General features: G+C 44.2%; 1 protein-coding gene across 4 annotated transcripts; it reads left to right on the top strand.

Annotated features, from left to right (window-relative positions):
• The first annotated feature begins 242 nt into the window (after positions 1-242).
• LOC127319181 (uncharacterized) lies at positions 243-10,357 on the top strand. 4 transcript variants are annotated; one of them, XM_071823142.1, is made up of 16 exons: positions 243-504; positions 1,947-2,098; positions 2,199-2,463; positions 2,797-3,022; positions 3,115-3,286; positions 3,354-3,527; positions 3,760-4,029; positions 5,817-6,236; positions 7,208-7,231; positions 7,317-7,390; positions 7,496-7,550; positions 8,246-8,620; positions 8,734-8,865; positions 8,946-9,091; positions 9,315-9,386; positions 9,550-10,357. In XM_071823142.1, exons 2-16 carry the CDS (start codon positions 1,949-1,951, stop codon positions 9,701-9,703), a joined length of 2,709 nt encoding a protein of 902 aa, XP_071679243.1. In that variant the 5' UTR covers positions 243-504; positions 1,947-1,948; the 3' UTR covers positions 9,704-10,357. The 4 variants fall into 4 exon arrangements, with proteins under 4 accessions (XP_071679243.1, XP_051205355.1, XP_051205359.1 ...); XM_051349395.2 differs by lacking the exon at positions 243-504 and adding an exon at positions 618-1,014; XM_051349399.2 differs by lacking the exon at positions 243-504 and adding an exon at positions 619-1,014 and having other exon boundaries at positions 7,211-7,231.
• The last annotated feature ends 4,202 nt before the right edge of the window (positions 10,358-14,559 follow it).

The following is a 14,559-nucleotide window of genomic DNA, read 5'->3' on the forward strand; positions in this document are numbered from 1 at the left end:
AATCTATTTTCCACTTCAAAAAAAAACTAATTTCTTTCAAAATAAGTTATCTAAATATTAACTAGACATACTTTAATTATAGATATATCTATATTTAAATAAAGTTGCGACAGAGTATGTAATAGAGGACGCACAGGCCAGCGAGGCGTACGCCACTTGATACGTACTGCAATTATCATGAAGGATTATTTTTTACGATGATGGCCCAAGTGGAGGGAAAGACCCATGGGCCATGGCACGTATTTGCAGGCCGGATAGGGCCATGGCGGCGGCGGCTGGTCGCCGTCCGTCAGTCGTCACCGCCGCCCCGCTCCGCCGCCGCCGGATGAAGCCAATCGCGCCATGGTGGGTTGGAGACCGAAGACGTTTAGCCGCGGCCCGTGGAAACGAGCCGCCGCCGACGGCGACTGGCATCCCTCCGGCGGAGATCGACGGGAGGCGCGCCGGAATGAGCGCCTGCACAGTCCCCTCCCCCACCTGCGAAACATCAAGCCCGGTTTTAAGGTTTGTATACACTACTAGTAGTAGTTCAATGCCTCTGGTGTGTACTGACTACTGAGTCAAATACCAACCAAATTAGGATTGTACACCAGGGACGGGGAGGGACTGTTTCTTCACATGCGATGCTTTTGTTTACCTGGTTCGTACTGATACCAGAGGCGTTTGTTAAGGCATGGTTTGGCAAGCAGAAAAGATACACCCACTTGTCCTCATATTTTAGTGCTCATCTAAAATGGTTACTATGGATGTAGTAGCTGCCAGCCATCACGTGCATAACCAATAATCAATGTGTCAAGTTGTCAACTGTGAGGTATACTCTTACTCTGGTTGGTCTTCTTGATGTGGACCTCAGCTGGACTTATCTCATCACCCTGAATCCAGTCTCATCACCTCTCCTCATCTCTTCACCTCTCCTCATCTCATCACCCTGAATCCAGTCTGTCCTTGATCCTCTCTTCTCCTTCGGAAGGTTATTCTCCCAAGAAGCTAGCAGCGTCCCTGCAGATCTTACAGGTTAGTGCTTCAGCTCTTTATCGGTTGGTTCCTTTTTGAACAACAAACCACTCTTCAGTACTGAATTTTTGGATGCTCCTTTCGATCCTATATGTGTTTTCGCTTTAACAAGGAGACCCACGGTAACGGTGGTTCAAGCTTGTGGGCATAGATCTGTATTCAACAAAGGAGTGGAAAATATACATCTATTGCAGAATTATTGATTTGTAGGCACTTCATTCAGCAAAACTCATTAGCATCTCGAGGCGATTCCCCTGCGTTGCTTATTAGTATCCTCTGAACCAACACATATATATAGATGCGCCAAAACCTCCAATTTGCACACAAGTGATACCAATGAAGATACAATTCATTGCGCCAACACCTCATAGTTATTATTAGTATCTCTTTTGTGCTTTGTTCTTATGTACTCTTATTCTAGAGCGCGCACTTGTTCGATCTAGCTAGGACCTTTCACCTGAACTACAACATGTCAAAATTTAGTGTGTTTGTTTGGAATAATATCCATTCATTAATGTTGTTTCTTTTCTCTTAGAAGAGAGTTTTGACTGTTATTTGATAAGCACCTACTTATAATCTTGTTAAGTACGTAGATCGGTAGATGCACTCATCGCACTCTTTCCCAGTCCCTTAAAGTTAAATAAATGGTTGCAAAATAAGTGTTCACATATAATTGGTCAAATGGCCACATCTTGTAGATGGTTCACCTGGTATTTTATTAACTCCTCAAATGCATGGAGCAACTGATTCACTCTGTGGTCTGCTATAGGGATCGAATTTTACTGGAGAGCAAAAAAAAAGTAGATCGAACGAGAGTAGTTTTTCCAAGCTCACGTGTACATACCATCTCAAATTGAACTTATATGATGATATCTGTTTAAAAGAATTTGTACTTGCTTTTATTTTTCCTAAAATAGTTTTTGTGTAATCAGAAATGACTAGCTTACATGATGAATTGGAGAAGAAACTGCAAGATCCAAATGCAACACCAATGTCTCTTCCACTAGAATTTTTGAAAATAATCACATGCGATTTTTCCACCGAGTCAGAACTCGGTAGAGGTGGTTATGGAGTGGTCTACAAGGTATGGCCAATTCTCTTATCTCCACTATTAACTGTAAGCAGCAGTGATCACTAAAGGACAGATGTACATGTTATGATGAAAGATTTAACTTACAATACAGGGAGTTCTTCGGAGTGGGAAAATTATTGCTGTCAAGAAGCTGTTCGAAACACTTTTAAAACATGAGGCGTTCCAGAATGAGATCAGTTTTCTTATGGGGATTAAGCACCAGAATGTAGTGCAGTTTGTAGGTTACTGTGCAGAATCAAAATGGGAAGCGATTGAGCAACCAAGTGGGAGTGGGAGACATATTTTGGCTGAAATACAGAAAAGGTTGCTCTGCTTCGAATATGTATCCAACAAAAGCCTCGACAGACATATTGCTGGTACCGTCAATGAACAGACTATACATTGTTTATTTCTCTCTATGTGTCATTTCTTAAGACACTTCGTTAGAACAATATTTATGTTAGCTACTCGCCTAAGGGCGACCGGTCTATATATTGGTACAATAAAAACTACATAGAATTTTATTTCACCACTATCAGGTGGCACAATTTCACCATATACAAATGGAGAGAAGATGACATGGAGAGACGAGGCATCTTTTGTTATGGGATGTTATATCGGCATATCTTTTTATAGGAAGGAAACACACTCAAAATATTAATTCTGAATGTGTTCATAATTTCTTTTCTTTTGTTTGTCAACCTCTACAGATAGATCTTTGGACCTTGAGTGGAATATTAGATACAAGATAATCATTGGGATTTGCAACGGTTTGTATTTCCTTCATGAGGAATGTCGTATCATTCATTTAGACCTTAAGCCTGAAAATATATTGATGGACTCTAATATGAATCCTAAAATTGCGGATTTTGGTCTATCACGGCTCTTTAGGGAGCAACAATCAAAAGTTTTCACTGATAATCGTGCGGGAACACGGTAAGCTACATCGCTTGCACCTATATTGTTTTTCCTTTTCTCAGCTGCTTGTTTACATTTGTAGTGCTTCTTACATAAAATTTCTGTTACAGCGGATATATGGCACCCGAATACATAAACCAAGGCCTAATCACTAAGAGGGCAGACATCTTCAGCCTGGGTGTTATAATAATAGAGATAGTCACAGGGCGTAGGGAATATCCAAATTTCCAGCTCGATAGTCCTGAGAGTACTGCTACATCTTGCCAGCATTTCACGGAGGAAGTATGTTGAATTAATCCAGCCTTTGCATATGTCCCATCATTCTATCTGAGTGGTTGCAAATATGTAGGTACTTGGTAGTTGGAGGTATAAATTTGAATCCAGAGTGAAGTTTATATCAATGGAAAAATATATCCAGCAAGTAAAGGAATGTATCAGCATAGCCTTAAAATGTGTGGACCCTGGTATGGAGAAAAGACCTACAGTGAAGGATGTAATTCAAGTGCTTAACGCAGTAGACAAGGTATGATTAGTATTTTATATGATCTCCTAACTAATCTTATGAAAATATTTTACAGGAAGACTTTACACTAAACAGTTCTTGTATGTCTATTTCATACTGTATCATGTTCCATCTTTATCTTGCTATGAAAAACAATGCAGATTCACAAATATCAAATAAAAAAGTAACTTACTTAAATGAATCTTAATTTCATTTGTTGAAATGTCTCACTTGTTGTGTCCGTATTACATAGGTGGAAGTGAGCAAAGAGTTGCCTTCAGAAATGCAGTGCATGGACAAGTCGCAGGTTCTAGACACTAATGCAAGCAACGAACACATACTGCACAGTATCACTGAAGACATGTCCAACATTAAGACAGGTGATACAGTGGGGGAAGTGAAGAAATCCCAGGATTGTTTGCTGCCAACGCCGTTGTGGACGTCAAGCACTAGCAGTCAGACTCATCAAGAGGCAGCTAAGGAGTCTAGTGAGCCACAACAATCGAGTGACAAAACCAGTGAGGTGAGCCAACTAATAATACTAACTTGCCAAAAATGAGTATCTGATTAGTGGTCAGCGCAAATTTTCTTTGTTTGTAGTCAAGTACCAGTAATTGAAAAATATTGTGAGTTAATTATGTAATGGTTTAATACTGTAATATAATTTACATTGTAGTAATCCTATAATATGTAGATTAGACTAGCTTAAGCTTCTTTTTTCTGCACTTATAAATTATCTCCAATTTTCTAGCTCTCTGTCTGAGATTTGAATCACCTAGGTTGATCCTTCTGCAGTCAAGATTGGATTTGTCCTATTCTTCTCCACCATCATCGAGCCAATTTCTCAAGTAGTTTCTCAGAGAAACACTAACACTAGTTATACTGAGCGGCGTAACAGTACAGGAGTCAGACTTCTCCCTGATAGCACACCAAGCCCAGAATACACCGCCGCTTACACTTGAACTGCTCCACATGGGCCATCACTACAAAGAGATTCGTAGACAAGCTGCTGCTGTCTCCAAACTACTGCAGCCCCATAGGACCGTCACTACAAAGAGATTCGAGGCCGCCGTCTGGACACCCAACCACCTTCCACAGCCTGCACCCCCGTGTCTGCTACCCTCAACCACAGAGCCAACAACCAACCGCGGCGAACCCGTCACACCGCAAGGGTCAAGAGATTCAAGGCGACGCCTCCAACAAGGTAGTGACGCTTCCATCACCGCCGCGTGCTCCCGATGAATCTTAGGTTTTTATCCGGAGAATTTGAAGCCACTTGCGTTGGTCGGGATCGAAACTCCACCGCTGCAGCTTACGCAGCGGCGAATACCCTGCCTGGGCGTGCCCAAAGCTACAGTCGCTGCTCCGGGGCCGACGCCCCAGCATCCTCGCCCGCATCAGAAGCATGCCAGCCGTAGGAGGACCTCCGCAAACCAGCAGCCACCACCCCCTGCATCTCCTCTCAGCATAGGGCCTCCTTGCGCCCGCCCCTGCATCTCCGCACAGCAGAGGGCCTCCACGTGTCCGCCCCTGCATCCTCGCCCTTGAACCTGGCTGAGACTGCTGCTCCCGCTCCGCCAGACGCAGGGCCTGCCTCCTCCAGCACCAGGTCCAACCGCCCGGCAGCAAAGACAGCCGCCCAGCAACAGCAACCGTAGCCCACCCGGCCCAAGCCGAGCCAGACCGGGCCCGCATTGCACCCAGGCCGCCGCAAGACTCCTCCACCGCGGCCTCCACCGTTGTCGTCCCCAGCGCCGCATCCTGCTCCTTCAGCCACGGGAACTCGAGCTGCATCCCGCCGCCGTGGGTTCCCCAATCCCGCGAGCAAGCCACTGCCGGCCGGAGAAGAAACGGGTCCTGCCGCCGCTGGCTCCGTGCGGGCTTTGCCCGGCGGAGCCCACCGGCGATGGCAGAGGAGGAGGTAGGTGGTGGTGGCCGGACGGGATTTCTGCGCCGCCCGTGTTGCCAGGGGAGGGAGCGAAGCAGGGGCTTGTTCGGGATTGTTTTTGAATTATGCTAAGTTGCTAGTATTCTTTTCAGCGAACATGTCCTCTTTTTCTATATCTATAACTTAATGAGATTTATGGATATTTCCCCTGTATTTTGCAACACACACACATGTCTACATGTGTGGGGCTGTGTTGTGTGCATATGTATACTGTCTTTCTTGTACTTGCAATAGATTTCCATTTCAAATGTTGAAAAGGGCAAATACCATGCAGAATCAATCATGTTTACACATTAAATTAATAGGAAATTTGCAGGAAATATGCTGGGGTGTTGACAACGTGAACTTTTTTTTTTTTGCAGCTAATCCCGGACTCCAGCATGATTCTTGACATCCACCCGCTTGAGCTCTGGTTTTTTTTTGAAAAATATAAGATTATCCCATGCTCATTTGACATAACAAACAATACAGATGAAAAAATGGCATTTGCGCTTAAAGAGAAGAGCAGTGAAGAGACGTGCTTCTTAAGGAGATGGCCAACGTTTGGCGTCGTGGACCCGAGGACCACTTACACTCTCGTACTGATAATGGAGAAACACTGGGAGCTACCACAACAAAGAAATGTTGATTTAATCCTGCACACCAGTACATACTGCGAATCTTCTAGCGACGAAAATACGTGCATACAACATTTTCAGAATGCGGAACGGTTGGGGATCACTGTGCATCAGGTGACTCTAAAATGTGTTTGTGCGCCACCTCGAGGAGTGCCAATATTTGAGGTGAGCTTGTTCTAGTAAATTTGTTTTTTGCGATAATTAAAGTATTGGTTACTACGATTGTTCAAACCTTGTTAGGGCAAAACTGCATTAAACACGTAGAGTAAACATGATTGAGTATGTACTGTCTTCCATCGTAATGGCCCCACTGAACACTAAACTGTACATATACCTTGTAGTGCACCAGAATAATGCTCGAACTACTGAAATTGGTCAAGATATAGGATGCTACGGAATACGATTTCTTCAGTATATGTTTTACCTAATAAAACGGAATGTTTCAGCCGGTATCAGAACAAAATTGATATAACCATGTATAGATGAACTGGTGAAGTATGTTTACAAATCAAGCGCCTGCCAATAATCCATGACAAACATAACTGGTCTTAGATAGAAACAAAAGAGGTAGGAGTGTATGGCTTACTATAAATACTTCTTTCTCGTCAATTTAGAAACAAGGTACTTAGTGATTATAGGTCAAACAACTTAGAAATAGTTATTTCTCATCAATTTAGAAATAGTTATTTCCTAGTCGACATTGATAGCCGTCTGATTGAGATCTTAGAGGTTCTCGTTTTTATATTAGATGGTTCTTAGAGGTGACCTAGAAATAGTTATTCTCGGCCACGTCATAAATGGCATATTGTTGGGTATAGAATAATGTACTTTTGGAGTAGAGATGCTTTTACTGAAAGGAAACAACACTGCCAATTTTTTTGTACCAATCAGTCCAGAAAGTATTCAATACTATTTCTAATCTTAGCAAGTTATTCACAAAGCCATGGTGAATGAGAAAAGTTAATAATATTCTAGTATATTAGATAGTAGAGGATTCAAGGCTATCGAGAAAGATGTCCCAGCTAAATTCATTTTTTTGGTTGATTGTGTCGTGGCATTGAATTGAAATAATGCTGCTTCAAGGATGAGTTGATATGTACTAATGCTTCCTTTCGTTTCATGCATGGACGATGTAGCAGCCAATCCCACCTTCAATAAAGGCATGGTTTTGCTTCTTTTTTCTTCCCTGGATTTTGTATCTTTGAGGTGGTTTTTCTAATGTTGACAAGAATTTTGTTTGGTCAGATCATATCGATGGTAGATTATTCCACATTTGGACGTATGATCGAGTCCGTGGATGCAAATCAGACTGAGCCATTGTGAGTGTGTAGCGTACAATGAGCAATCAGATATTAGTAGCTCTGTTTTCAAGTGAGTGCATTTGTATGCGATTATCCCGCACTAAATACCTTCTCTTTGTACAGGATTGCAACAGCTGTTTATACTGGGTATGTTTACATATGGAACTGTGACACGCAGGCAAGTTACTCCATACTGTCTCAGCAGTTATTCAATACTATCTCTTGATTGCCAAGTACCAAGAAAAACCTATGGTTGTTTATGGTAGATGGAAGCCATAACATAAACCTATGTCAGAAGTATTGAACTTCTTTTTGCAGCTATTAGGTCATGTTCAATAGTTTAGACAGCCATCGACTGTAGCACCCTCCAGATCATCTATAGATGGTTCTGTAGACTGCTTGTACAGTGGGGCTGTATTTTCAGGTGTCTGTAAAAGCAACTGACGACTGAGTTCATGGAGCACGATTGAGACACTACTAGTACCGACAGCCTATGGTATAACGAGGAAACAACCGTCGATAGGGAGCGCTTTTCACGCCTATCGACCGTCTGCCGAGTTGCAGACGACCTGGGTCTCTCTCCTCGTTTTTCCACCTCCACCTCAACCAAAATCTTACGTGGATGCTCTTATAGACAGCTGATGTTGGATCATTGTACATGCCCTTAAAGCCTCCTCTGCTCATGGTAGTTCTAGAATTGCTTTTTACCGTACATTTCAGGGGAAACCACCGCAACCATTTTCAGTTAGTAGTGTTATAACTACCGTGGGTAATGCAAATTGTTGTCACAAAAAGCTCAATTTGCATTGAAAAAATGTACAATTATTTGGTTTACGTTGGACTAACAGAAGACTCGTTTATATCTACTGGCAGAAATATGTGGGTTCTATTAAAATCAAAGAGGCACATACTGCAGTTCGGTCTTTTAAATTTATTGCACGTAAGGGATGGCTTGTGGTTGGAACTACCGATGGTTTCATCCGTGTGTACAATTATAAAAAGGAAATGGAAGAAACGACGAGTTTCAAAGCGGGTGATGAAGTGCAGTCACTAGCCATTCATCCAACCAAGTCATTTGTGTTGTCAGCATGTACTACTGGAATAAAGCTTTGGGACTGGGACGGGGGATGGTTCGGCTGGAAATGCATGCGAACTTTTCAGGAACACTCAGGCTCTGTCCGTGCAGTTGCATTTAACCCACAGGACCAGAACAGTTTTGCTAGTGCATCTCGAGATTGCACAATAAAGGTTTTGCTTTTTCTCTCTTCTTTCTCCGCTAAGGAAAATTTGACGTAATGAAGATGGAGTATGCATCGTTTTCTACCATGCCTTGATTGCAAGCTCTTACGACTGGTGTTCAGGTTTGGAGTCTTGATTCTCCCAAATCCAAGTATACTCTATATGGGCATTCTAGCTGCGTGTATTCCCTGGATTTCTTCACACGTGATGGTCAGCAGTATTTGATTACTGGCTCAGGGGACAAGACTGCCAAGGTATTCTATTTCATTCAAAAGAATATTTATATACTTCATTTATAACATTGTAATAATGTGTGCCTTATTTTTCTAACAAGGTATGGGACATGCACAAGAAAGAGTGTGCCGGTACACTACCTCATAACTCTGCAGTTATCTATGTCCTTTCCCATCCCACACTTCCAGTTCTAGTAACAGGTACAGAACATGGTCATGTTCACTTGTGGAACTCCATTACTTTCAGGTAATCACCGGAGTACGTTATTATGAAAATTGCCTCATAACCCCTTTAGAAGTTTTCTTCCTTACATCTCACTGCACATATTTGAACTAATACTAGTATCATGACTGTGTTACTGAATGTCACAATGAGTGCATGTTTGACAAGCTTTGCTTGCAAACAAATTTTTTTCCATGTGATGTATTTAATTTTTATGGTATCTTAGTGACTGCTTCACATTCCCCAGGCTCAAGAGAATACTTGCTATTGGGAGCCCTTCACGGGTTGATGGTCTTGCATGTTTCAACGAGTCAGGAAGGTAATCAGTATTTACTGTTCTTCTTGTTTTTTTTTCCTTTTATTGTCTAATAGTAAGATGATTCCTTCATTGTGACCTTAGCTATATCCATGTTGTAGTCATTTACATCATAATTGTTTTCTATGATTCTGGACTAGTAAATCACGTGCTCTTCATCTATTAGGGTTGTGGTTGCACATGATATGGCACTATCAGTGATAGAAATTCAAGATGAAGAAGAACAAGGTGGTAGGACGACATCGGCTTCATTAAGCTCTTTATGTGTCGTTCTGATAAAGAACAAGGTAGCAATGATGAAGAAGAAGAACAAGTGGTAGCAGCGGCAATGACATCCCCTCTGTTAAGCTACATACGAGAAGAATAAGTGACCCGTAAGTTCGCGTCATAGGTGTTTCCGCCACTACTGACCCGCTACCTGTAGCTTGGTCGACCGATCGAGTTTGGGCATGCATTTTGTCACTCGGGTCAGTGTAGCGCTGAGGAGTGCCACGTCGAGGAGTGCTGTGTGGAAATACAGAGTACGTAAGGGCACGTATAATGGGGTGACATCAACCTTCCCTTAGCTAAGAGAAAAGACATTTTCTCCATTGTACGACATGTCTTCCCTTAGCAACGTAATTTCCTACCAATTTTAATTGATTACCATTAATTGCCAGGAAAGGCTATAAGAGATAACGCATTGTATGACTTATATCTATTGTCATCTCTAGATGATGTGGCGGCATAAGGGAAGGCATGCCTTCTCTACCATTGTACATGCCCTAAGATCAACATACATTGACGTCGGTTGATCTGCCGGGGTTTACCTTCATTCTCGTCCATGCATGTGTGCACGCTATAAAAATTCCTTCTACAACAACTAGCGGCTCACCTCCACAGAGGAACGTCAGCGCATCAATATACTCTCTTTTTTGAGAATAGTGTATCATATACTTGGTCCGCTTCGCACATGAGTCAAATTGCGAAGACTATGTATGTTACTCCACGATCACACACAAGTCCGATGATAACTAGCAAAAGTAGCATATTTTATAGTCAACATTGATATTCATCCGATCGAAATCTTCTTGTTCTTTATGCGACACGGATCTCATTTTCATATTGGATCGTTCTTAGCACTGACCTAGCAGCATAATGTTGGGTATATATTAATGTACTTCCTCAGTTCCGCCAAAAATATCTTAGATATATCCGAATTTAGACAAATTTTAGACAATTTTTTTTAGGTGGACGGGGGACAAACCCCACCGCTTGTTATTATTACCCAAAAAGGCCAAGCAGCCGGTATGTATATACAAGATCAGTGGCGGAGGGTGACGCAAAACAAAGGGAGGGCTAATTGCTTGTTTTCCTAAATAATCACATACATGTCTTGCAAAAAAATGTAACCTCTAAATCAACCGAGAATTTCCATATACAGTTCATGATAATATACATAATTTGTTCACATAAGACCATGTTAGAGCCAAATATCCCAAATAGAGTAAAGAATCTGAATTAATGTGTATGCGTAGCCAAAATAAAAACTTTCAATATCCCAACCAACATAGAATAATCAGGGAATCAAATGTGCAGCCAAGGAATCCAACAGTCTAACTTTATAGGGATTTCTATTTTCGTGCCCTCAGGTCCTTAGTTGTACTCAGTTTTCCCCACCTCCTTAGTTTTTCTTCAGTTTTCTCCAAGCCCTTGTCTGAACCCGCAGAAGGAGCTCGGACGGAAGGAATCCGTTAAGTTGACCGTTCCGTGCTGACGAGTGGGGTCGTGTAGTTTGTGGGGTCGCGTCGTGTGGGACCGCGTCGTGTGGGGCTGGTAGGAAGGGACCGCGTGGGACAGGACGAGACCATGTTTGTGGGGCCGTAGCGTGTGGAGCCGTGTGGGTCCGGGACGGGAGCACGAGTGGTTTCTGTCTCTTTCGCCCAGATTAGCAGTTTTCAATGTACCTTTTTCCTCTCTCTCGCTCGATCTCATTCATATTTGATAGCCCAAATTGGTAGCAAATCTAGAGCAGCTTGTCCTTCTATTTTTTAACGCCATTCATTTCTTTATGCCTTCGTTTTTACCCAATCAGGTAGGAAATCTAGGGCACAAATCCAGAGAGAAAATATAGGATAAGCTGCATACAGCAACCAACATAGCATAGATATATTCAGGACAGATCCAAAAGTAGTACCGATAGATCCAACATAAGCTACATTTTACATGAATTTAAGCTGCTCTACAGATAGAGCAGTCACATACAGAGAGTGCAGTAGGCACGTTCAACGCCTCCAGGTAGCGCGTGTGACTCGCTTGGAGGTTGCGCAGGTGAATCCCAAGTGCTTTGTGTTTGGCCATGTACGCATGCACGTTCACGGTCCTTCCAACTCTAGCGCCACATCTGCCAATGGATTCAACATGGTTCACCAGGGAGTTGAAGTCGGTGGCGCGGAGCTTCCTGTTGCAGAAGGGGCACTTGTAAATGCCTCGAGCAAAGGGGCCATCGTAACGGCCGGACTGCAGCCTCCTGAGGACGTGACGAGTCTTGGTGTGGAAGGACTCGTCGTCACTGTCGACGTCGCTGCTCTGCACCTGTCACATAGCACCAAAGATCGTGCAAAAAAAACGGAGTCAATTGCAACGATGATGGAACAGAGAGTGAACAAAAAATCATGCATGATAATATGGGCTCGAAAAAAAGAGGTAGCCTCAGTTACATTGGACACACTTATATCCAGGATTTGAGTCAGCAAACCAAAGATCTGTTGATCGCCAAAACCCACCGGCGGGCAGCGGCCTGTCAACACGGTAGAGCCGGGAAGAGCCTAGAGCTGCGGCTGGCTGAGACCCCTCCGAGCGACGGCCCGCAATGCTCTTCTGGTCACACGCGGCGATGCGAAGTGCAAGGGCGTGCCACCTGACCTATACCTGGTCAGGAAGGTGATGGGGATGCCTCGCTTAGTTCCTGCATGGCATACACGTAAACATTAAATACGAGCCTCGATCGGCTCTCAGGTTATCCTGTGAATCGGCTCAAAGAGCCGATCCACCCATGATCCGTACGGGGTGTACGAATACTTGGTGATCCTGCTTGATCAAGATGAAGCTAATTAGATCTACGACGATTTAGGGTTTTCACCGCATAATCGGATCATCCTACTCCAGGTTGGGCCTCGCGGCCACGCACGGTGCTCATAAGCCGATCCTAAACAAGGCCAAAGAACCAACAATGAAGTTGATCCGCGGAACATCCTGTTTAGGACTTGCGAACGCCACCCTACGTGCCACTGGATCCTCCCCCCCCTTTGTAAGGCCTAACTATTGCAGATATTAAACTAATCCTTGCATAACAAGGAGCAATCGTAACGGATCAGATCTACTAAACGATGAACAAGCAGGGTGCCGCCCCCACACCTGAGACAGGCGTGAGGGCGGCTAGACATGCAAGGGTTGCACTACGTAAGCATGTTATACGGAGAACTATGCTAACCCTAACACATCTATGATAACTACGTTGCCCGCCATCAAAGACGCTTCAGTACGGGCAACGCATGAACAACGTGGAGCTTGTGCTGCCTAGATCGCAAGATGCGATCTAGGCAGCATGTCGCTTACCTGATTGAAACCCTCAAGACGAAGGAGTTGGCGATGCGCCGAGATTGGTTTGTTTTTGGGGTGAACGTTGTGTTGTTTATTCCATAAACCCTAGATACATATTTATAGTCCAGCGGACTTTCTAACGTGGGAATATCCCACCGTGTGCGATACAAACTCTAAATCTTGATCTAAGATATAACCTACTACAATTAAAGATACACGGGCAAACTAGCCCAAATTCTCCGTACAAGGCCGTTTCAGAGATCTTCCACGTGTAGTCCTCTAAGCCCATCTCTCTTACGGCCCACCTCTGGATTTGTCCAAAATCTGGTGATAACACATGCCCCCCTGGTTTTGGAAATAATTTTTCCAAAATCATTAAGCGTTCCTCCGTCGGGTCATGTCGTGGCGAGCAGAGCTGTTGCGGTATCCGTTATCATTATGCCCCGTCTTCTCAGCTTCTCTCGCAAAATTCGATAGCTCGCGGCGTCATCTCCTTGAAACTCGTAATGACAAGAAATTTCCACCAGGCTCCTCATTATTTAACCGTGCCGATCGATTAGCTTTCTTCATCCCCTTCCTCTGCTCCAGCCATCGGCACCCAAAACACCCTCTTCTCCCTCAGCAATGTCTTCCTCTTCCTCCTCCTTCTCAAACCTCTTCCCCCCATTCTCGCCGAAGAAGAACGAGGACAAACCTTCTTCCGAAGTGGACCCCCTCCCCTCCGATACTGAGAAGAAAGAAGGAGAAGTAGCGAAGGCCAAGACCTTCCCCTCCGCCAAGCTCCCGCTGAAGAAGCGCTCCCGCATGTGGGCGGACAGCGAGGATGAAGATGACGACGAAGAAGAAGAAGAGGAGGAGGAAGATGAATCTTCCTCTTCCGCCGGGTACCCGCCAACCAAGCGCTTCCGCTCCTGGGCGGACAGCGAGGACGATGATGATGACGAGGAGGAAGAGGCTCCGGCCATGGGCTGGGGTAGCAGCGACGAGGAGCTCCCCGGGAGCAGCGCCGACGACATCGACGGCGGTGACGACGAGGACAATGACGACTAGTAGAATAGGACTAGTAGTAGCAGTGCGCTAGGCACTAGATCCCTCTTTTGAGAGCCATCGGCTCTTTCTTGTAAAGCCGCTCCTCTGAATTAATGAAATTGTTCTTTTGATTCATCCTTCAATTGCCCCAATTTCATTCCTTCCGCCTGTCATATCAAGACCGATAGCAATATATCGATTTTTTCTTCTTTTGGACGCCCATGAAGCTGGATTCTCATGTCGATTAGCTCGTAGGCCGAGAACTTCTCAATTTCAGGCTGCGATTTGGTATCTGACCATATTTTCTTCGCAATCCCTTAGCCGATGACCACTCATCGGCTATTTTGAGAATCCAATCCCTTTGCAGCGACAGGACAGTCCAAAATCTGTAAAAGCCGACGGCCTCCCTTCCCGATTCCTCTCCATAGCTTCGCAATCTTCTTTCGCGACCGAATCGCTTTCCAGAGAGGATCACGACGCAGGATCAACCGATGCAACTCCAATTGGTTTCTAAAGAACCAAATCTTCACGTAGTCCGTTGCCCCCCGAGTCTTCATCAAGGCGA

The sequence above is a fragment of the Lolium perenne genome, chromosome 7 (assembly GCF_019359855.2).
Source record: "Lolium perenne isolate Kyuss_39 chromosome 7, Kyuss_2.0, whole genome shotgun sequence".
NCBI classification, from domain to species: domain Eukaryota; kingdom Viridiplantae; phylum Streptophyta; class Magnoliopsida; order Poales; family Poaceae; genus Lolium; species Lolium perenne.

Coding starts and splice junctions, on each gene's coding strand:
- LOC127319181 (XM_071823142.1), top strand. CDS start 1,949: ATGACTAGCTTACATGATGAATTGGAGAAGAAACTGCAAGATCCAAAT. Junction 7,391..7,495: donor GCAAATCAGACTGAGCCATT/GTGAGTGTGTAG, acceptor CTCTTTGTACAG/GATTGCAACAGCTGTTTATA. Junction 8,621..8,733: donor CTCGAGATTGCACAATAAAG/GTTTTGCTTTTT, acceptor ACTGGTGTTCAG/GTTTGGAGTCTTGATTCTCC.